We start from the raw sequence: 23,330 nt of genomic DNA, 5'->3' as shown, positions 1-23,330 counted from the left end.
AGACAAAAGTCCATGAGCTCCTCACACTTATTGTCGGAGGCGAGGATGGAGACTGGGGAGAGGGGTTTAAAAAGGCGGTTTGCAGTGAAGAACAGAAGCCGGGGTTTATCTTTACATTCCAGAAATGATTTGGGAATCGTGAGCAATTTTGGCAGACAAAAGCAGGACCCAATAGTGCTTTATGTGGTCCAGCCATATCTGGCGGTGAATGGCTAAATCAATTGTCCGCCATATCCGTTCAAGTCTGCATCCCTTGGACATAAGGGAGCGAAGATCGCGGCTGCACCAGGGGGAACGGCCAAGGAGAGAGTAATTGTTTTCACAGGGACTAGGGCATCAAAGGTGGTGGTGAGGATGTGATCGGTAGCTGCAAAAATGTCATGGTGAATGGAAGGCCAATGGCTGGACAGTTGGGAGTTCATAAGTGCAGTTGTAAGAGAGTCGGGAGTTTTTTTTCCAGGTAAGGACACAGAAAGAGGTAGGGAAGGGGGATGGGAGTGGAGAGCGATACGAGGAAGCTGTCAGAGATGGCCTTATCTGCGATTGACATGATGGGAGTAGTGAGGCCACGAGAGATGGCAAGGTCAAGGGGGATGGCTGTGAATATGGGTTGGGGAGTTTACATGAACAGAGAGATTAAGGGAGGATAGGAGGCTAGTGAACTCGGGGGAGAGCATGATGAATTAAGATGGAGGTTGAAATCACCGAGGATGAGAAGTTATTCGGTGCAGAGGCAGAGGGAGCAAAGTAGTGAAGAAATATCGGTAATAACATTTTTATAGTACTTGGGTGGGCAGTAGAGAACAAGAATTTTAAATGAGAGGTGAAAGTGGTAGAATAGGGTAAGATGCTCAAAGGAGGAGTAGGGGGACAGACCAAGGTGTGATTTGCTGATGAGAGCCACCACACCTGTCTGAGCACGGCAATTGGTGGAAAGTATAGCCAGGCGGGGAGGCTTCATTTAAAGGTTAGGTGTCATCACCCTTCAGCCAGATTTCCCTTAGGCCATAATGTTGATGCCAGCATCCACGATAAGCTCAAGGATAGGGAGAGCCCTGTTCGCAAGCTAACGGACATTTTGGAGGGAGATGCGGAGAGGGTCGGTGATGGCTGCCCCACTGCCTAGCCCATAGGGTCAAAGCTGGGGGAGGGGACGGGGGGACGGGGGGGGGTGGAGATTGGCAACATTACTCCCCAGTTGACGTGCTGGGTAGGAAGGTCGGCAAAAGAGTAGGATGGGACAGTTGGGGTTGCTGCTCGTAAGGAGGCAGCGACGAGTGCCATGATGGGCCCTTCATAGGATGCCAAGAGAGGCACAGAGGTAAGCTGTAGGCTTATCCAGGAGGGAGTCAAGCCTTGGAAGGCGCCAGGAGAGTAGGAAGGACGAAGAGCAATGAAGGATTGGGAGGGCAGAGTATCCGAGACAGGAGAGATGAAATGATGATGGAGGAGAATGGTCAGGGAGGAGTAAAGAGAAAAGGAAAGAGGGAGCAAAGTGGAAAAGTATTGAAAAGCATTGAAAAGCTTGGGTCGGGAGCGGCAGCCAAAGTGCACACATGAGTGGACAAGGGAAAAGCTCAGTTTACATAGGCCTGTTTGTACTTCCTATGTAGTCCCTGCCCCGCTTGCAGCCGTGTGTCACCTGGGAAAGGCACAAAACCAGAGGGGAAAAAAACCACAAGTTTTGAATGGTCAAAAAATTGCTATACCCAGTGCATCTGGTACTTGAATGTTAAAATAAAATGTTACAATATATATAATTCGCTAACTGTCAGCCGACGGGTGTAGACTTAAATGGAATAACAAGCTGACCACCTCAAAGCAAGGACCATAAATCCAACAAAAAACTGTTCTTCTGTTCAAGTGATTGTCCCGCCACAGGTTCAGTGAGCATAGGCACCGAACCCTGATCTTATTGATTTCCAGAAGACTTCTCTTCTTAGGCAGTCCCTCGGAGTCGAGGATGGCTTGCTTCCACACTAATATAAGTTCTTAGATGACTGATCAATCCAATGCAGGACCTAGTCTCTGTCACAGGTGGGCCAGACGGTGGTTGGAGGGATGGGTGGGTGGGTGGGGTGCTTGGTTTGTCGTGTGCTCCTTCCGCTGTTTGTGCTTGGTTTCCATGTGCTCCCGGTGAAGAGACTCGAGGTGTTGAACAGGATCAGGACACCTCGGTGTGTAGTTCCCTCCCTCTCTCTCGGTCAGTGTAGCTCTCGTTGACAAGTAGCAAGATGAAAACTTCTCTTCAACTCTCCCCTCTCCAAAGCTTTCTTTTTTTTAAAAAAAGTGTCAAAAACAAAGAGTAATAAAAGGCTGAAATGGCACTTAAAAGGCTGTTGGTCAGGGAGGTCTTCTTCCATCAATGTACTCAATATTTTATCACTTATACTATGCCTTTTACTACAATAGAAACGATTGCGGATTGCCGTTTACGAGTCCAATTCAGCTTGTCGTACCGATCTAATCGCTCCTAGGGCTACATCTGCCTGGACAGCTAAAATCTGAAAACTGGTCAATTATAAAACAGGGGATTTCCATTAACAGACAGTTGCTGTACACAGGCACAGTTCCAATATCGCTTTCTTGCGACCAATCAGGCAAAAAAGACATCGTGCAACTCGACACACACCCAAGACTAAAAAAAAACTGGTACTGACACTCTTCAGAATCCTTCCAGTGGTTTTCTGAAGACAGATATCAAAGACTGTTAATATTTTAAATGTAACTTAATCAATTGCATATAATATTAAAATAACTTGCTTTGACTTAACTATATACTGCACTAGAGCAGTATATAATTAGCCTAGTTAATTACAGCTTCACAATGAAAAGCACTTTTGCTGAATAACATCCCTTCAATGCGAGTGTATATATATTTCTTCCCATCTACATTGTCTTATCTACATTAGGATTATCTACATTCCTTAGTGCATTGGTATGTTTGGAATGCTATCAATCTTCTTCATATATTTCGAGACAAAATGTATTCGGGTTTGGCTAGCTGACTGTCCCTTTAAATTAAGTCACAATATATGAAGAGTTTAAAGCTAGCTGCAGTTTAGAAAACAATCCCATGTCCAAAACAATCCCATGTCCAAGACGAATTCGACAACTAATGATGCCAGATGGTTAAAACTCGTTTTCAAACTGGAGGCTTGAGGGCAGGAAGCACGGTAATTTTGAACATAGATTTAGCTGAACAAATTAGTCTATGAAATCGATTATTTTTGAATCCGATTGTCAGTTAGAAAAACATAAATAAGCCGCTGCAACAGGTGAAAGAGCATGTTAGTGGCTCAATCTGTTTATTAAGTAGAGTTGATTGGAATATTCACAGCAAGGGGCAAAGATGATCTAGCTCCTAGTCAGAAATGACTATGAGACAATGGACATTAGCCTTATCTATAAAATAGTTTAGCATTATTTCATAATTTACTGTGTTTTTCCACTCGAGGTTTAGATCATAGACTTACCACTGTAAATATGTAATTGTATATAACTGTTAGATTATGCATTTGTTTGTTTTGATAAATTTAGATCTGGTGTGATGCCCACTGTTTTTGAAGATTGCAGATAGATCCTGTGGAGGAATAGAATAAATTCCAATAGCATGCTAGAATAGACAATCTTCGAGATATAGGAAATTGGGATTAATCTGCAGTGAAGGATAGAAAAAATCCCAAAACGTAGCACTCATCATCTAGTCATGTAGTTTGGTATCAAACTTTAGATTTCAGTCAAGCAGCTTCCAAATCTTCAGAAAAGTGGACTGCCCAAAACAAAGCCCTTTAGAATTATAAAATTATAGAATGATACAGCACAGAATGAGGACATTCAGCCCATCGTGCCTGTCTTTGAAAGAGTTAGCCAATTAGTCCCATTCCCCTGCTGTTTCCCCATAGCCCTGCATTTTTTTCCCTTTCAAGTATAGCCAATTACCTTTTGAAAGTTATTATTGAATTTTCTTTCATGCAGTGAATTCCAGATCATGACAACTCGTTGTGTAAAAAGATTTCTCCTCATCTCGCCTCTGGTTCTTTTGCCAATTAGCATAACTCTGTGTCCTCTGGTTACCGATTCTTCTGCCACAGGAAACAATTTCTCCCTATTTACTCTTCATGATTTTGAACACCTCTATTAAATCTACCCTTAACCTTCTCTTATTCAAGGAGAACCCCAGCTTCTCCACTTAACCGAAGTAAAGCTTCCTTTGAATCATTCTAGTAAATCTCCTCTGCACCTTCTTTAAGACTTCCTTCCAAAAGTGTGGTGTCCAGAATTGGACACAAAACTCCAGCTAAGGCTTACCAATGATTTATAAAAGGTTTAGCATAACTTTCTTGGTTTTGTACTCTATTCCTCTGTTTAAAATAAAACCAAGGCTTCCATATGCTTTTAAAAAAAACCCAGCCTTCTCAACTTGTCCTGCCATCTTCAAAGATTTGCGTATGTACACCCCCAGGTCTCTCTGTTCCTGCACCCCCTTTAAAATTGTACCATTTGGTTTATACTGCCTCTCCTCATTCTTCCCACCAAAATGCATAATTTCATACTTCTCTGCGTCAAATTTCATCTGCCATGTCTGCCCATTTCACCAGTCTATCTCATCCTGAAGTCAGTTACTAGTCTCCTCACTGTTACTAAATTTCTGCGTTTCGTGTCACCTGCAGCCTTTGAAATCATCCCTGCATACCCAAATCGACATCATTAATAAACATCAAAAAGAGCAGTGGTCCCAATACCAAGCCCTGGGGCACTACTGCATACTTCCTTCCAGTCTGCAAAACAACTGTTCATCGCTACTCGCTGCTTTCTTGGCCTTAGCCAATTTCATATCCATGCTGCCACTGCCTCTTTAATCACAAGTTCTTCAATTTTGCTAATAAGTCAATTATGTGGTACTTTGTCAAACGCCTTTTGTAAGTCCATATACACAACATCAACTGCACAACCCTATGTTATGTTACTTCATCAAAGAAGTCAATCAAGACCACAACTGTTTACACTATACATAGATGACCTGGAAGAGGGGACAGAGTGTAGTGTAACAAAATTTTCAGATGACACAAAGATTAGTGGGAAAGCGGGTTGTATAGAGGACACAGAGAGGCTGCAAAGAGATTTAGACAGGTTAAGCGAATGGGCTACGGTTTGGCAGATGGAATACAATGTCGGAAAGTGTGAGGTCACCAGCTTGGGGGAAAAAAAAAAAACAGTAAAAGGGAATATTATTTGAATGGGGAGAAATTACAACATGCTGCGCTGCAGAGGGACCTGGGGGTCCTTGTGCATGAAACTCTTTTGGAGCTTACCTGAAAAAACATAAACATTAAACCGTGCCACCCGCCCTGGATGACACACCAGACATTTACAAGGCCCTTTTTTTTCCTTTTTTTGGGGTTTTTTTTTGGGGCACTAAAATCACATTTTTTCCTCTAGTGCCCCCTATAAAAGGGGAGGGGGACACTAAAAGCACCGGCAATTAAAACAAATTAAACTTTAAAACATAAAATCAAATTAAAATTTGGTTGCCGGGCGTGACGATGCACTCCAGTCCCTCCGGTGCCCACCTCTCGCGGAAGGCCGCGAGCGTACCGGTGGACACCGCGTGCTCCATCTCCAAGGACACCCTGGCGCGGATGTACGCGCGGAAGAGAGGCAGGCAGTCAGGTTGAACGACCCCCTCGACCGCCCGCTGCCTGGACCGGCTGATGGCACCCTTGGCCGTGCCCAGGAGCAGTCCTACGAGGAGGCCCTCGGACCTACCCGCTCCCCTCCGCACAGAGTGCCCAAAGATCAGGAGAGTGGGACTGAAGTGCAGCCAGAATTTCAGGAGCAGCCCCTTTAAATAATAAAACAGGGGCTGCAACCTCGTGCATTCCATAAAAACATGGAACACGGACTCTTCCAGACCGCAGAAATTGCAGGCGGCCTGGGAGTCCGTGAACCGGCTTAAAAATTTGTTGCACGGCACTGCTCCGTGCACCACCCTCCAGGCCAAGTCCCCGATGAATAATGGGAGGACTCCCGCATAGAGTGCCCTCCATCGGGGACCCCCGCCTCCTCCGGACGGCAAGATGGTACGCCATGGCGTGTCCGGACGGCCGGCGAGGATGGCAAAGTTGAGAGTGTGCAGGAGCAGCCCGTACAGGAAACCCCTCCGCGCGGAACTGAAAGGCACAGAGGGGATTTCCTCGAGGCGGCTCAAGTTGTGAGGCGCCAGCTCCCGAGGGAGGTTCCGGGGTTTGGCGCCGATGAGGAATTCCGTCCGGACGGGGGTCAGTTCGGACGGGATCTCCCCACGTGCTTGAGCCTTCTCGATGCACCTAACAGAGTCAGGGCCCAAAGCTGTTTTTAACGACTCGATGGCTTCGGCCGCGCGGCAGACGTTGGCTGAATTTAGGCGCCGCGCCAGCGTGCCTGGCGCCATCCAGCCCGCTACTCCGCCATCGAGCAGGTCCCTGACCCTGGTCACCTCATCAGCCACAGCCCTCTCTTCTGACCGCCACATAAAACCTCGGTCGTGGAGGTACGGATTCCCAAGCAGCGGCTCCTGCAGGACAGCCGCCACTCCAGCCGGCGGAGAGCTGCGCTTGGTGGAGACTTTGTTCCAGACCCTGATGAGTTCCTTGTAAAAGACAGGCAGCTCCTGGAGGGCGGTCCTGACACCCCCCAAAGTTCACAAACAGGAGCTGCGTGTCGTAATTGAGGTCGCGCTGCTGGCGGAAATACGTCGCCAGAGCACACCACCTAGGAGGCGGCTCGACGTAAAGGTATCTCTGCAGGGTCTGAAGACGGAAAGTCGCGAGCTGGGCGCTGACGCACAGCAACGACTGACCGCCTTCCTCAAGCGGGAGACTCAAGACCGCGGCAGAGACCCAGTGCTTCCTGTTGTTCCAGAAGAAGTCCACCAGCTTCTTCTGTATCTTGGCGACAAACGCAGGGGGAGGGGTCAAAGTGACCAGCCGGTACCACAACATTGCGGCCACCAGCTGGTTTATGACTAGCGCTCGACCCCTGTAGGACAGCACTCGGAGCAGTCCTGTCCAGCGCCCTAGGCGAGCGGCGACCTTGGCCTCCAGCTCCTGCCAGTTCGCCGGCCAGGCTTCCTCGTCGGGGCTAAGGTAGACTCCCAGATAGAGGAGATGGGTCGTGCTCCAGGCAAAAGGCCTGAGCTCCTCCGGCAGGGAGTCCACCCGCCACTGACCCATCAGGAGTCCGGAACATTTCTCCCAGTTGATCCTGGCGGAGGATGCGGCCGAGTAAATCTCCTGGCACTCACGCATCCTCCGCAGGTCAGCGGGATCCTCTACCGCGAGGAGCACGTCATCGGCGTAAGCCGAGAGGACGACCTCCACACCCGGCCCTTGCAGAGCCAGTCCCGTCAACCTCGTCCGCAGGAGGCGCAGGAAAGGCTCCACGCAGAAGGCATATAACTGGCCGGACATGGGGCATCCCTGGCGCACCTCTCTCCTAAAGCGAAGGGGCGCCGTCAAGGACCCGTTAACCTTAATCAGACACTCCGCCGCAGCGTACAAAAGTCGGATCCGAACGACGAAATGCGTCCCGAACCCGAAAGCGCGCAGAGTTCCGAGCAGATAGTCGTGATCCACCCTGTCGAACGCCTTCTCTTGGTCGAGAGATAGGAAGGCGACCGACAGACCAGCCTCCTGGGAATGATGGATGAGGTCCCGGACCAGATGGATGTTATCGTGGATTGTCCGGCCCGGGACCGTGTAGGACTGGTCGGGGTGGATCATGTGGTCCAGCACGGCGCCAAGGCGAGCAGACATCGCCCTGGTGAAGATTTTGTAGTCCGTGCTGAGGAGGGAGACCGGGCTCCAGTTCTTAAGGAGGCGGAGATCGCCCTTCTTAGGCAGCAGGACGATGACTGCCCTGTGCCAAGAGAGGGGCATCCCCCGGTCGCCAGACTTTCCCCTAGGACCCGCGCGTAGTCGCCCCCCCAGGACGTCCCAGAACGCCCTGTGGAACTCCACGGTCAGCCCGCCGCGTGTCCCGCGTCCCCCACCGGCGCCCCCAAACTGCGCCGTAGGCACGAGGAATCTGTCCCCGGGGAGGGTGAGGCAGTCGAGGCTGCCCAGCCGCTGCCTCCCGGGGATGGCGTGAAAGATCTGCCTGTCGTGGGGGGCATGGGGCCAGCGGAAGAATGCGTATCCGCCGGGTCGAGCGTCCCGGGGACTGAGGCGGGCGGGGCCGAAAAGGCCGAATCTGAGCCCGCCCAGCCAATATCCAACTTCCCCCGGGATTTGCTCGACTCGGCAGAAATACAAAGTATTAACACTTTTAATGAATCTGTACACGCTGGGCCGGGGGGTGGCGGCGGGGAGGGGGAGGAACACCCACCCTCGCCCCCTACTTTGGAGCTGGAGCGCTTGGAGGGCTTGGGGATTTTCTATGGCCGGGTCTCTCCTTGTTCCCCGGTTCCTGGGGCGGAGGAGGAACTCCTTCCGCTGTCGCTTCCCGACCCAGCACCAATTCTAAAAGAGCCCAGTGGGGACTCCTCTGCCGACAATCCTGGGGGTGGGATCGGGGCAGAGCCAGGGCCGGATGGAGCGGCCGGGCCATTTGCTGTACTTCGTGCGGTCGACGGGCCAGCTGCTAGCGGCGACCTCCCGGAGGAGGACGGGGACTCGGTGGAGGACGCAGGTGAAGATCTCGAGTCCATCGCCAGTGAGGCGGTGGATCTCCTCGTGCCCGCCGCTGAGTCCCCCCTCATTCCCTTAGAGGATCTCCGGGACTTTTTGGTCGAGAGCCAGGGTCGCCGCAACCGAGCCCATCTGGCCCGGGAAAGATGGTCTGAGCCAGGGCTGCTCATCGCTTCCGACGCTACTAGGGGGAGGGGTGGCGGCGGCGCCAGCCTTGTCCGCCCTCGGTGGTTTGGCGGCGGGGCAGTTCTTGCGAACGTGCCCCACCTCCCTGCAGGCATGGCACTGCACGCCGTCCGACGTCCAAAAGACGCGGTAGGCAGTCCCCTCGTGCACCACATTAAAATTGCCCTCTGTCGTCTCTTCCCACGCCAGCCGGACAAAGAGCTGGCGGCGGAAGGAGAACACATGGCGCAGGCTGTTATCCCTGAGGCCAAGCGGTATGGGGTTGATCCCCGACCTTACCTCCCCCAGTTGGTGTAGGTGAGGGAGGAGGAGCTCAGCGGGAACAAAGGGCGGGACGTTTGATAGAATGACCCTCTGCGCGGTGGCCTCGAGAGGGTCCACCGGCAGGAACGCCCCGCCCACCGTGAACCCCTTTTCAATGGCCATGGACACCGCCCGCTCCGACCCCAGGAAGAACACGGCCTTCCCAGACATCTTGGAGGCTGCGACAATGGCCGAGGGGCCGACTACCCCAGCCATTGCCCGCACGCACTCCTCAATGCTCGTTGTGGGGTGAGTGTAGCTCTTGACCCCGTGTTTCGTAGTCATAAGTCTGAATGGTGGCAGGGCAGCAGGTGGCGCAGGAGGTGCCGTGGATGTGGATGCCGCCTGCGCATAAGTCCTAGCTGGCCCTGCCACCGGCGTAGATGGGGTCGCCATCACGGGGTCCCTTTAAGGGCTACACCCACCCCAAAGTCACAGGCCTTAATGGTCTTTAAATGGCCTCGTTTAACAGACTGAGCAGAGGAGCTCTTAACGAGGCACACCTCTCCCCTAGTTGACAATTGGGGAGGGGCCTTGCTCCCTCTGCTCAGTTGTCTTAATTGTTTTATATTTTTCCAATCAATTTGGGAGGAAAAGGGCTCTCAGAGAGAGAGGGGAGAGACAGAGTAACAGAGAAAGAAGGGGGTGGGAAGGGGGGAAACTGTGAGGGCAGGTCTCCCCTCGCAGCTGTGGGTGGGTGCAATCCCCAGATGGCAAACAAAAATAGTCTTTGGGGTGGTCTTCGGGTGAGGGGAGAAGATGTCTTCACCTGGTGCAGCTGGAGCCACACAGGCACACACTCCCAACGATGTTTAATTAGGGTGGATTAATTGTTTCTTCAGCCTGGTAGCTCCAGCTATCCCAGGCTAGGCAATGGGGGAGGGGTGCTTCAAAGGTGTGTGGGGCCTAGTTGTAAGCAAGGCCCCCACACACACACCCCCCGCGATGTTCCGGCCCCCGACTGGTCTTCTTTCCTCCCCCCACCGATACAGCAAAGTCTTTTAGGGACTGCACCAATACACCCACCTGTAGAATGGTAGAGTCTCCCTCCTTCCACACTGGATGTTGTTGTTGGTCTTTCCCCCTCTCTCCAACTCTTTGTAGAAATGGTGAAGTTGTTCAAGTTTTCTGCTTTTTCCTCCTCTCCCTCTGGGTGAAAGTTGGTGGTGAAGCCCCTTCCTTCCTTCCTTCTCTTCCTGGGCTGATTCACAGGCCCAGCCAGGAGCAAAAGCAGCAGCTCCTTCTCTCACTGCTCACAGCTCCAACTGTTTAGGCCACGCCTCCACTGCTCCACAATTGGCCCAGGTGCAGCAGCTAATCAGGAATGGAATGTTGGCCTTCATTGCGAGAGGGATGGAGTACAAAAGCAGGGAGGTCCTGCTGCAACTCTATAGGGTATTGGTGAGGCCGCACCTGGAGTACTGGGTGCAGTTTTGGTCACCTTACTTAAGGAAGGATATACTAGCTTTGGAGGGGGTACAGAGACGATTCACTAGGCTGATTCCGGAGATGAGGGGGTTACCTTATGATGATAGATTGAGTAGACTGGGTCTTTACTCCTTGGAGTTCAGAAGGATGAGGGGTGATCTTATAGAAACATTTAAAATAATGAAAGGGATAGACGAGATAGAGGCAGAGAGGTTGTTTCCACTGGTCGGGGAGACTAGAACTAGGGGGCACAGCCTCAAAATACGGGGGAGCCAATTTAAAACCGAGTTGAGAAGGAATTTCTTCTCCCAGAGGGTTGTGAATCTGTGGAATTCTCTGCCCAAGGAAGCAGTTGAGGCTAGCTCATTGAATGTATTCAAGTCACAGATAGATAGATTTTTAACCAATAAGGGAATTAAGGGTTACGGGGAGCGGGCGGGTAAGTGGAGCCGAGTCCACAGCCAGATCAGCCATGATCTTGTTGAATGGCGGAGCAGGCTCAAGGGGCTAGATGGCCTACTCCTGTTCCTAATTCTTATGTTCTTATGTTAGTCAAACACGATTTGCCATTAACTAATCCGTACTGGCCATCATTTATTAACCCATATTTTTCAAGTGGAAATTAATTTTGTCTTGTATTATTGTATCTAAAAGTTTCCCCATCACTGACATTAGGCTGATTGGCCTGTAGTTTCCGGATTTATTACTCTCCTTTTTTTGAACGTGAATGTAACATTTGCAATCCTTCAGTCTCGGGCACTTCTCCCACATCAAAGAAGGATTGGAAGATTGTGGCCAGAGCCTCCACTATCTCTACCCTTACTTCCTTCAGTAACCTAGGATCCCCCATCCAAACTGGGTGACTTATCTACTTAGAGCACTGCCAACCTTTTAAATACTATCTCTTTATCTATTGTTATCCCATCCATTTTTTTTTTAACTACTTCTTCCTTTACTGTAACATTGGCAGCATCCTCTTCTTTAGTGAAAACATATACAAGTACTCATTTAGTACCTCAGTCATGCCCTTTGCCTCCACTAGAAGATCTTCATTTTGGTCCCTAATCAGCCCCACCTTTCCTTTGACTGCCCTTTTGCTATTTTTATGTTTATAAAAGACTTTGGGTTCCCTTTTATGTTACCCACTAATCTATTCTCATTCTTTTTAGCCCTCTTATTTTCTTTTTCAGTTCTCCTCTGTACTTTCTGTATTCAGCTTGGTTCTCTACTGCATTATGAGCCTGTCATTTATCACCAGCCGGTTTCATTTTAATCTCTGTATCTTTAGTTGTCCAGGGAGCTCTACCTTTTGGTTGACCTTCCTTTCCCCCTTGTGGGAATGTGTCTAGTCTGTACCTGAACTATCTCCTATTTGAAGGTCTCCTATTGCTCATTTATTGGTTTACCTGCCAATCTTTGATTCCAGTCCACTTGGGCCAGAACCCCTTTCAACTCACTGAAACTAGCTCCTCCAGTTAAGTAATTTAACGTTTGATTGTTCCATGTCCTTTTCCATAACTACTCTAATCCTAATGATTTAGAGCTAATCTAAAACCTGGAGGATTTGTAGTTAGTTTCCAGTATTAAAAATGCAGAGAGCCTCAAAGCATACAACCTTTTCATTAGTCACCCTATTTGAGAATATGGTTCCTATTGAAAAGATTCCAAGCCAAAGCTGCTGCTTAAGCATGATGACAAGCTGTATATGGAGAAGTTAAACACAAAGTAATTCCAAACTTCCCTGATGTCTTTCTTTAGATACTGAATTCAGCGTAAAACACAAGCATTCTTCTAGGAATTAAAAGTAGCAGCTACAACAGCTGAAATGTCAAAAGCCAACCCAAATGGATAGTCTGGAATTAATAGATCAAACAGGATTGTACAAATACATATTCTTCAGTCTAGTACAATATAAAATGTCACACATAGAATTTATAATGCAAACAAACCAACCATTTACATTGTGTTAGGATATAAGGGAAATGTACAATATAAAACTGATACATTTACTCCAGGAACGGTAGCATAGTAGTAATATTATTGGACTAGTAATCCAGAGGCCTGGACTAATGATCTAGAGATGCAAGTTCAAATTCCACCATGGCTACTGGGGAATTTGAATTCAGTTAATTAAATAAATCTGGAATAAAAAGCTAGTATCAGTAATGGTGATCATGAAACTATCAGATGGTCGTAAAAACCCATTTGGTTCACTAATGTCCTTTAGGGAAAGAAATCTGCCGTCCTTACCTGGTCTAGCCTATATGTGACTCCAGACCTACAGCAATGTGACTGACTCTTAACTGCCCTCTGAAATGGCCGAGCAAGCCACTTAGTTGCAACAAAAACAGCTACGAGAAACAAGAATAAAACCGGATGGACCACCCGGCATCGACCTCCGCATCGGATTCGGACACAACAATGGAACACCCGGCCCAGTCGACCCTGCAAAGTCCTCCTCACCAACATCTGGGGACTTGTGATAAAATTAGGAGAACTGTTCCACAGAGTAGTCAAGCAACAGGCTGACATAGTCATACTCACAGAATCAAACCTTTCAGCCAATGTCCCAGACTCTTCCATCACCATCCCTGGGTATGTCCTTTCCCACCAGCAGGACAGACCCACTAGGTGGCAGCATTGTGGTATACAGTCATGATGTCTCATGGCTTCAGGTCAAGCATGGGCATGGGCAAGAAACCTCCTGCTGATTACCACCTACCGTCCTCCTTCAGCTTATGAATCAGTACTCTTCCATGTTGAACACCACGTGGAGGATGCACTGAGAGTAGCAAGGGCACAGTATGTACTCTGGGTGGGGTCTTCAATGTAGCTGGCCGAATCCAGAAGGACATAGCTGCCAGATTGGGCCTGCAGCAGGTGGTGAGAGAACCACCATGAGGGGAAGAACCTACTTGATCTCGTCCTCACCAATCTACCTGTCGCAAATACATCTGTCCATGACAGCATTGGTGGCAGTGGAAATTAAGTCCCGTCTTCACAATGTGGATACCCTCCATCGTGTTGTGTGGCACTACCACAGTGCTAACTGGAATAGATTCAGATCAGATTTAGCAGCTCAAAACTGGGCATCCATGAGGTGCTGTTGGCCATCAGCAGCAGCAGCAGAATTGTATTCCACCACAATTTGTAACCTCATGGCCTGCCATATCCCTCACTCTACCATTACCACCAAGCCTTGGGACCAACCCTGGTTCAATGAAGAGTGTAGAAGAGCATGCCAGGGGCAGCACCAGGTGTGCCTAAACATAAGGTGCCAACCTGGGAAGCTGCAACACAGGACTACATACATAGTAAAAAGCGAAAGCGGCATGCCATAGACAGGGCTAAACGATCCCACAATCAACGGATTAGATCAAAGCTCTGCAGTCCTGCCACATCCAGTTGTGAATGGTGGTGGACTATTAAAACAACTATCTGGAGGATTAGGCTCCACGAAAATCTCCATCCTCAATGATGGCGGAGTCCAGCACATGAGTGCAAAAGACAAGGCTGAAGCATTTGCAACCATCTTCAGCCAGAAGTGTTGAGTGGATGATCCATTTTGGCCTCCTCCTGAGGTCACCACCATCACAAAAGCGAGAAGCCAGTCTTCAGACAATTCGATTCACTCCACGTGATATCAAGAAACAGCTGAGCGCATTGGATACAGCAAAGACTATGGGCCCCGACAACATCCTGGCTGTCGTGCTCAAGAACTAGCTGCACCTCTAGCCAAGCTGTTCCAGTACAGATACAACACTGGCATCTATCCGACAATGTGGAAAACTGCCCAGGTATGTCCTGTCCACAAAAAGCAGGACAAATCCAATCCGGCCAATTACCACCCGATCAGTCTACTCTCAATCATCAGCAAAATGATAGGTGCCGTCGACAGTGCTATCAAGCATCATTTATTCACCAATAACCTGGTCACCAATGCCCAGTTTGGATTCCGCAAGGACCACACAGCTCCAGACCTTATCACAGCCTTGGTCCAAATATGGACCAAAGAGCTGAATTCCAGAGGTGAGGAGAGAGCAACTGCCTTTGACATCAAGGCAGCATTTGACCGAGTGTAGCATCAAGGAGCCCTAGTAAAACTAAAGTCAATGGGAATCAGAGGGGAAAACTCTCCACTGGCTGGAGTCATACCTAGCACAAAGGAAGATGGTTATCGTAGTTGAAGGTCAATCATCACAGGAGGTCTGCAGAGCAGTGTCCTTGGCCCAACCATCTTCAACTGCTTCATCAATGACCTTCCCTCCATCATAAAATCAGAAGTGGGGATGTTCGCTGATTACTGCACAGTGTTCAGTGCCATTCGCAACTCCTCAGATAATGAAGCAGTCCATGCCTGCATGCAGCAAGACCTGGACGACATTTAGGCTTGAGCTGATAAGTGGCAAGTAACATTCGCACCACAAAAGTGGCAATCAATGCCCATCTCCAACAAGTGAGAGTCTAACCATCGCCCCTTGACATTCAACAGTATTACCATTGCCAAATCCACCACTGTCAATATCCTGGGTGTCACCATTGACCAGAAACTTAACTGGACCAGCCACATAAACACCGTGGCAACAAGTGCAGGTCCGAGGCTGGGTATTCTGCGGCGAGTGTCTCACCTCCTGATTCCCCAAAGCCTTTCCACCATCTACAAGGCACAAATCAGGAGTGTGATGGAATACTTTCCACTTGCCTGGATGAGAGCAGCTCCAACACAAGAAGCTCACCACCATCCAGGACAAAGCAGCCCGCTTGATTGGCACCCCATCCACCACTTTAAACAATTCATCCCGTCCACCACTGCGTACCTTTGGCTGCAGTGTGTACCATCTACAAGATGCACTGCAGCAACTTGCCAAGGCTTCTTTGGCAGCACCGCCAAAACCCGCAGACTTTACCACCTAGAAAGAGAAGGGCAACAGGTGCATGGGAACACCACCATCTCCACGTTCCCCTCCACGTCACACACCATCATGACTTGAAAGTACATCGCTGTTCCTTCGTCGCTGGGCCAAAATCCTGGAACTCCCTCCCCAACAGCACTGTGGAAGTACCTTCACCACACGGACTGCAGCGGTTCAAGGTGGTGGCTCACCACCATCTTCTCAAGGGCAATTAGGGATGGGCAATAAATGCTGGCTTTGCCAATGACGCCCACATATCATGAACACATTTTTTTTTTTTTTTAAAGTATAAAATCTTGAAATGAAATGCAAATCCAAACTTATTGTCTTGTACTTCTGCTTAAGTGGCCACAGCCTCTTTTAGCCTGGAGAACAACGGGAGTCAACAATGCAACCACATATAAGGTGTATAAAATTATGAGGGGCCTGAATAGAGTGAATAGGAAGGATCGGTTTCCCTTGGCAGAGGGGTAAACAACTAGGGGGCATAGATTTAAAGTAATTTGGGGGAGGTTTAGAAGAGATATGAGGAGAAATTTCTTCACCCAGAGGGTGCCCGAAAGGGTGGTAGAGGCAGAAACCCTCACCACATTTTAAAAATACTTGGATGTGCACTTAAAGTGCCGTAACCTACAGGGCTACGGACCAAGAGCTGGAAAGTGGGATTAGGCTGAATAGCTCTTGGTCGGCCGGCACGGACACGATAGGCTGACATGGCCTCCTTCTGTGCTGTAAATTTCTATGATTCTGTGATAGGTGTTAAACCAATGAAAACAGTTGCTCCACTCTCACTTCAGGTTCGATGATCCTCTACTGTGGGGTAACCCGAACAAAATCTGATGAAAAATATAATCGATCAATTCCAAATGTGAAATCAAGACTGATGGGTAAATAATGGTCACAATTTTCTCAGGGGAGGGCCTTAACTAATCTGCTGCCAGAATATAAGGCTATAATCTATTACATGAAGACACCTAAATATACAGTACCTGTTGACAAATCCGAGGATGGTTAGACTGTAGAAGTCTGTGGAATAATAGTCTAGCTGCATTCATATCAATCCCGGAGAACTTGGAACTGGTTTTATAGTGACCATCATTACTGAAACAAAAATGTAATTAGTTTAGATATGTCTGAGTATCATGACACATGAAAAAAAATTAAGCTAATATGATTTTATATACAGTATCATAATTGATTGCTCACTGTTGATCACAAAATGACACGGTGTACATTACTGTGATGCACCTAAGGGGCCTAAAATTGGTCGACATACTGCCCCCTTCCGCTATCGTACCGCCCAAATTTGTGATTTTGGTCAAAAAACACCTACATATTGCCGATATACCGCTCGGCAGAATATTCATCATTGACATAACGCCGAGTAGTGTGCACACTGTCCGCCGTGCAAGACTGCCCGCATACCGCACAAAAAGTCCGATTTTCATACTGCCGACATACCGTCCTGGAAAAGGTGGTTTTACGCGATCTTAAGAGGGTGGGAATGGGCGGAGTGCACAGATCCGCCATTTTGGAAATCGGGAACCGTCAGCTAAAGCAGCACCTCTGTATTTCTGAGGTGAACAGTGATTTTACAGTACAATTTAGAGTGGAAAATATATTTTTATTGTTACTGAGTAACTTATTAAGATAGATGGTATTTTAGTTTTTTTTTTTCATCGAAAAATACTGTCGAGATTTAAAAAGAATGGGGCCTGTATTATCTCAGACTGTACTGCTGACCTTTCTAATGGACGAACCAGATGCGAGAAGGTTTATTGAGCAGAGTTATAAAATTTAATGGAGGAGATCGCAGACTAATGAGGTGAAGGCCTTACTCTGCCCAAAAATGACACTTTACAAGAGTGCTTAAATTAAATTCAAACGTTTATATAAAAATCTCAAAAATATACAATAATTTTAAAACTTTGTAAAACTTAAACCAACTCTAACAAGTTTAACAAAACTTTAACAACTTTTAACAAAACTTTTACAGCTTTAATAAACTTTTACAAATCAAACTTCAATTATTCAATAAACAAGTACAACAAAAAGATCCTTTACTGGCCTCGGCCACGATCTCGCCCCGACCGCGTGCTACACTACTCTTGGGACTATTCCTCCAGTTGCCAAAATAATTGATGTGAAGGCTGTTTTGTTCATTAGCCTGGGCGTATTACTTAATGCTGACTTAGTTACTGGGAGTTGAAGATATTCTCAAAAGCATAGGGAGTTGGATCTCACCTGGGAGAGCGATCTAAGATACGGGAGCCAAAGAGAGTAGAAAAAACCTAAAAACATAACAAGGAGAGCCTGTCCTGATTTGTCATGAAATATTTGATTTGTAAGTGGGAGAAACAGGTACTCTGGTCATGAATCAACTACACTTCCACAAATGCCCACTGAGTCAGACATTCTGATGGGAGTGGAGAGAAAGCATTTGAAATAGGCAGAACATCTTAAAAAAAATGTTCATCTTGAGGTTATTGAGGGAAATTGCAAATAATGATCAACTGAATTTGATCTGGAAAAAGGTTTTAAGTATTCCAGCAAAGGTGGTCTGACCTTGAAGAACTTAAATTCCAACATGAACTTGTTTGAAGGTTTCTCTAATGCCTCTGAGAGGGGAAGGCTGGAAGGAGGAAGAACTGAGCACACACAAGTATCTTTGTATAATTTGTTTTATAACCCGAGGGGTCATTTTATCAATTATTGGAAGTTACAATTAAGCCATCTGATTTTAGGGTAAAACATGATCCAATCGGATATTTATTCTCTAAAAAGTGAATTTGAAAATAAAACCTGGAAGGACTAATGATAAGACCATAAGAAATAGGAGCAGGAGTAGTCCACGGCCCTTCGAGCCTGCTCCGCCATTCAATAAGATCATGGCTGATCATCGATCTCAACTCCCGATCTCCATATCCTTTGATTCCCCTAGACTCTAAATGATGGCATACTGCAAATCCGCTTGACACATACTGTCGCATTCCTTGCTTGGCACAGTCTGTACTGGCGGCCGCACTGACATACAATGTAGCAAGCATTGTGGGAGATGGGGAATATAGGATACACGTGAATTCCTACTAACATTAAACTTGGTGAGGATAATTAGAAATGTTTATTAAAGTGTTATATTTGTGTTTTCCAAACCTTTTTTTCTGTTTAAACTTCTGATTATGAACATTTTCACTTTTAAAAAAAACTTGAAATTGCACTAATTTTCCCATTGCTGTTTAACCTGTGTTTTTTTAAAAATCCTGAATTCAGTAAAAAGAAACCCAAAAATCAGAAGGCACATAACCCATGCACAGTAAAACAGTTTGCGGTTTATCACATTAATTTTCTTTATCTCATTTTTGATGTGGATTGCAATAGCAACAGTGGATACGTATTTAAGTTTTTTTCTTAAGGTTGAAGGTTGCAGAGACTTGGCTGTGCACATCCTAAGCATGGCCAAAAAAATCCAACTCTAGTGACAGTGTGATATTAAGCCACTAAATCACACAGCTCGCCATCAAGCTAGATCCAGTATACAGATCATGAGAAATTTTAACAAAAGCACATTTCTAGCGTTTCTTCTAGAAGTACTTGGTTGGTATATCCCACTAAAGTGGCATCGAAAGATAGAACCACCCACCAGAAAAACATTGATCAAGGCACTGGTATATGTTTCAGTCAGAAGAAAATACTGTTTCTATGAGGATGCATCGGGGAAAAATCCTTGTTTGTTGCCAGCAACTGAGCACATCAACACCAATATTGCCAAGATTAAATGAGAGCAGCAGAAGGAAGCTTTTGCAGTCAAAGAGACAAAACCCAAAAGAAAGATCCAACAAACCACCACGAGCTCTCTTTCCAGTTTTTGTCTGTCCTGGGATAGGGGAGACAAAGCCGAGAGCACATGGTCCGGACTGAGTGACAGTTGCACTGACCAATGGGCGATCAGGGCAGGCCTGGCATCGCAACCATTCAGGACGGGGAGCAATGGGTCTGCTTCAAGGAGTTGGCAGGGCCAATGGGCGTGGGGCCACCCCGGGCGTTGCTGCGGAGCGGAGATGGGCGCGTATCGGGAGACAGAGAGAGAGAGAAAAAAGCAGGGGGAAAGAGTGGCAGAGAGGGAGGGAGTGAGGGCGGGGGGGGGGGGGCACGTGGCGGGAGAGAGAGTGAGAGAGAGTGTGGACATCAGCGTTGATTATATCGGCGAAGATGATAACAGTTTAAACAAATACTGTTGCAATAAAGAGGGAGGTTGGGAGGGGGAGGGAGAGTGAGAGAGTCGGAGGGAGGGCGAGTGGGAGAAAGGGAGGGTGGGAGAGAGAGAGGGAGGGAAAGAGGACATCAGCGTTGATTCTATAGACGAAGAAGTTGTGAACAGTCTAAACAAGTACTGTTGCAATAAAGATACTAATTTGACTGCGAATATTTTGCGGGTCTCTGCTAGTATAAACTAAAACAAGCTGCCAGGATTATGCATTCCTTTGACTGTTTTACATTATGTTCCAAACTGTACCACATTTACATATAAATTGCAACACTACATGCCTGTTAATGCAACCTTTCTTGATGCATGTCTATAAAACAGCTACATTTATTTTATAAACTGTGTATATAGGCATTCAGATAAAAATAATTACCCATCCACAGATCACATCTGTGCTTTTGTGCTGAATATTTGGCAGAGATTAGAAAAATATGCTGACATACATATGACTGGTTGGTAACACACTATTTCAAATGATTAAAGTAGTGAAGTGGCATTATTCCAAAGGTATCCCTGCGGCCACATATTCGTGAGAATAAAATGAACTCCTCCTTTATGTGAAAGAACATGCACAAATGAACACCGATGACAAACTAGACTTTCAGATCCCATGTGTTTCGAATTTGTCAAGTAGTTAGATCAGACAATGTCACACAAAAGTGTTGAGACTCTAACTAAACGGGAATGTTTCTTGTTAATGGTCACCCAGATCCAAATATCTGTTGCAATCCCGTTGAGCTGCAAATTGAAGGCGAGTCTGTTGGAGGTGTAGGAACCAGAAAGTACCTTGATTTACCGACATGAATTGCTCTCTAGGCGCCAAGCCTTTTTGAAAGTAGAATCATAGAAATTTATAGCACGGAAGGAGGCCATTTCAGCTCATCGTGTCCGCGCCAGATGACTAAGAGCTATCCAGCCTAATCCCACTTTTCAGCTCTTGGTCTGTAGCCCTGTAGGTTACTGCACTTTAAGTGCACGTCCAAGTATTTTTAAAATGTGGTGAGGGTTTCAGGCAGTAAGCTCCAGACCACCACCACCCTCTGGATGAAGAAATTTCCCCTCATATCTCCTCTAAACCACCCTCCAATTACTTTCAATCTATGCCTCCTGATTGTTGACCCTTCTGCCAAGGGAACCAGGTCCTTCCTATCCACCTCAATCAGATCTCTCCTTAGCCTCCTCTGTTCCAAAGAAAACAGACCCAGCATCTCCAATCTTTCCTCATAGCCAAAATTCTCCAATCTAGGCAACATTCTTGCAAATCTCCTCTGCACCCTTTCCAGTGCAATCAGATCTTTCCTGTAATGTGGTGACCAGAACTGCACACAGTACTCCAGCTGCGGCCTAACCAGTGTTTTATACAGTTCAAGCATAACTTCCTTGCTCTTGTATTCCATGCCTTGACTAATAAAGGCAATTATTCCATTGCCTTCTTAACCACCTTATCTACCTGGCCTGCTACCTTCAGGGATCTGTGGACCTGCACTCCAAGATGCCTTTGTTCCTCTACATTTTTCAGTGTCATACCATTTCATGTGTATTCTCTTGCCTTGTTAGACCTCTCCAAATGCATTACCTCACACTTAGTCAGATTGAATTTCCATTCTGCCCACCTCATCAGTACATTGATATCTTTCTGCAGTCCACAGCTTTCTTCTTTATCAGCCACACAGCCTATTTTAGTGTCATCTGCAAACTTCTTAATCATACCCCCAACATTTAAGTCCAAGTCTTTGATATATACCACAAAAAGCAAGGGACCCAGCACTGAGCCCTGCGGAACCCCACTGGATACAGTCTTCCAGTCACAAATACACCCATCAACCATTACCCTTTGCTTCCTGCCTCCGAGCCAACTTTGGATCCAGCTTTCCACTTTGCCCTGGATCCCATGGGCTATTACTTCTGTGACCAGTCTTCCATGTGGGACTTTATCAAAAGCTTTCCTAAAATCCATATACACTACATCGTACGCACTTCGCGCATCAACCCTCCTGGTTACCTTTTTTTAAAAATCAATCAAGTTAGTCAGACGCGACCTTCCCTTGACAAATCCATGCTGACTGTCCTTGATTAATCCAAATGAAGATTTATCCTGTCCCTCAGGATTCTTTCCAATAATTTTCCCACCGCCGAAGTTAGGCTGATTGACCTGTAATTACTCGGTCTATCCCTTTCTCCCTTTTTAAACAAAGGTACAACCATTAGCAGTCCTTCAGTCCTCTGACACCGCATCTGTAGCCGGAGAGGATTGGAAAACGATGGTCAGAGCCTCTGCTATTTCCTCTTTTGCTTCTCTTAACAGCCTGGCATACATTTCATCCGGGCCTGGGAATGTATCTACTTTCAAAGCTGCTAAGCCCCTTAATACTTCCTCTCACTATATTTATCTCGTCTAGTATTTCACACTCCTCTTCCCTCATTACAAAGTCTGCATCGCCCCACCCTTTTGTGAAAACAGATGCAAAGTATTCATTAAGAATCATACCATAGAAAACATAGAAACATAGAAAATAGGTGCAGGAGTAGGCCATTTGGCCCTTCGAGCCTGCACCGCCATTCAATGAGTTCATGGCTGAACATGCAACCTCAGTACCCCATTCCTGCTACCCACGTCTTCTGCCTCCACACACAGATTTCCTTTATGGTTTCTAATATGCCCCACTTTCTCCAGTAATCTTCTTGCTCTTAATGTATTTATAAAACATCTTTGGATTTTCGTTGATTTTATTTGACAACATTCTTTCATGTTCTCTCTTTGCTTTCCGGATATCTTTTTTAATTGCACCCCTGCACTTCTTATACTCCTCTAGAGTCTCTGCAGTGTTGAGTTCTTGGTATCTGTCCTAAGATTCCCTTTCTTTCTTTATCTTACCCTGTATGTCCCTTGACATCGATAGGGCTCTAGATTTATTAGCCCCACCCATTTTTTAAAAAAAGGGAACATACTTGCACTCTCAGGATCTCCTCCTTGAATGCCTCCCACTGCTCTGACACGGATTTACCATCAAGCAGCCAATACCAGTCCACTTTAGCCAGATCCCATCTCATCAAAATTGGCTTTACCCCAATTGAGAACTTTTATTCCTGGTCCCCCTTTGTCCTTTTCCATAACTTCCCAAAATTGTACTGAATTATGATCACTAATACCAAAATGCTTTCCCACTGATACCCTTTCCACCAGTCCCTCCAGTCCCTCTTCATTCCCTAAAACCAAGTACAGAACCGCCCCCTCCCTTGTTGGGCTTGCTACATACTGGCTAAAGAAGTTCGCCGGAATGCATTTTAGGAATTACGCACCCTCTGTACCATTCACATTACCTTTTTCCCCAGTTAATATTAGGGTAGTTGATATCCCCCATTATTACAGCTTTATAGTTTTTGCACTTCACACCAATTTGCCTATATATTTGTTCTTCTATCTCCCTCTGACTGCTTGGGGGTCCATAGTACACTCCCAGTAGTGTGATCGCCCTTTTTTTGTTCTTTAATTCAACCCATATGGCCTCATTTGATGACCCCTCCAACATATCATCCCTTCTCACAGCTATAAATGTTTCTTTAATC

The 23,330-nt window shown here is 46.9% G+C and overlaps 1 protein-coding gene across 1 annotated transcript in view; it reads right to left on the bottom strand.

The window, feature by feature from the left end:
* Nucleotides 1-23,330, bottom strand: part of herc4 (HECT and RLD domain containing E3 ubiquitin protein ligase 4) — a 267,220-nt gene that overhangs the window by 155,526 nt on the left and 88,364 nt on the right. Inside the window, exon 12 of the mRNA XM_070876338.1 lies at nt 16,489-16,600. Coding sequence (XP_070732439.1) covers nt 16,489-16,600 — 112 coding nt within the window. The remainder of the gene's footprint in view (nt 1-16,488; nt 16,601-23,330) is intronic.

Source organism: Pristiophorus japonicus, chromosome 3 (assembly GCF_044704955.1).
Source record: "Pristiophorus japonicus isolate sPriJap1 chromosome 3, sPriJap1.hap1, whole genome shotgun sequence".
Taxonomy (NCBI): domain Eukaryota; kingdom Metazoa; phylum Chordata; class Chondrichthyes; family Pristiophoridae; genus Pristiophorus; species Pristiophorus japonicus.
Note: the sequence above shows the minus strand (reverse complement) of the source record. Positions and strands in the feature narration are given on the sequence as shown.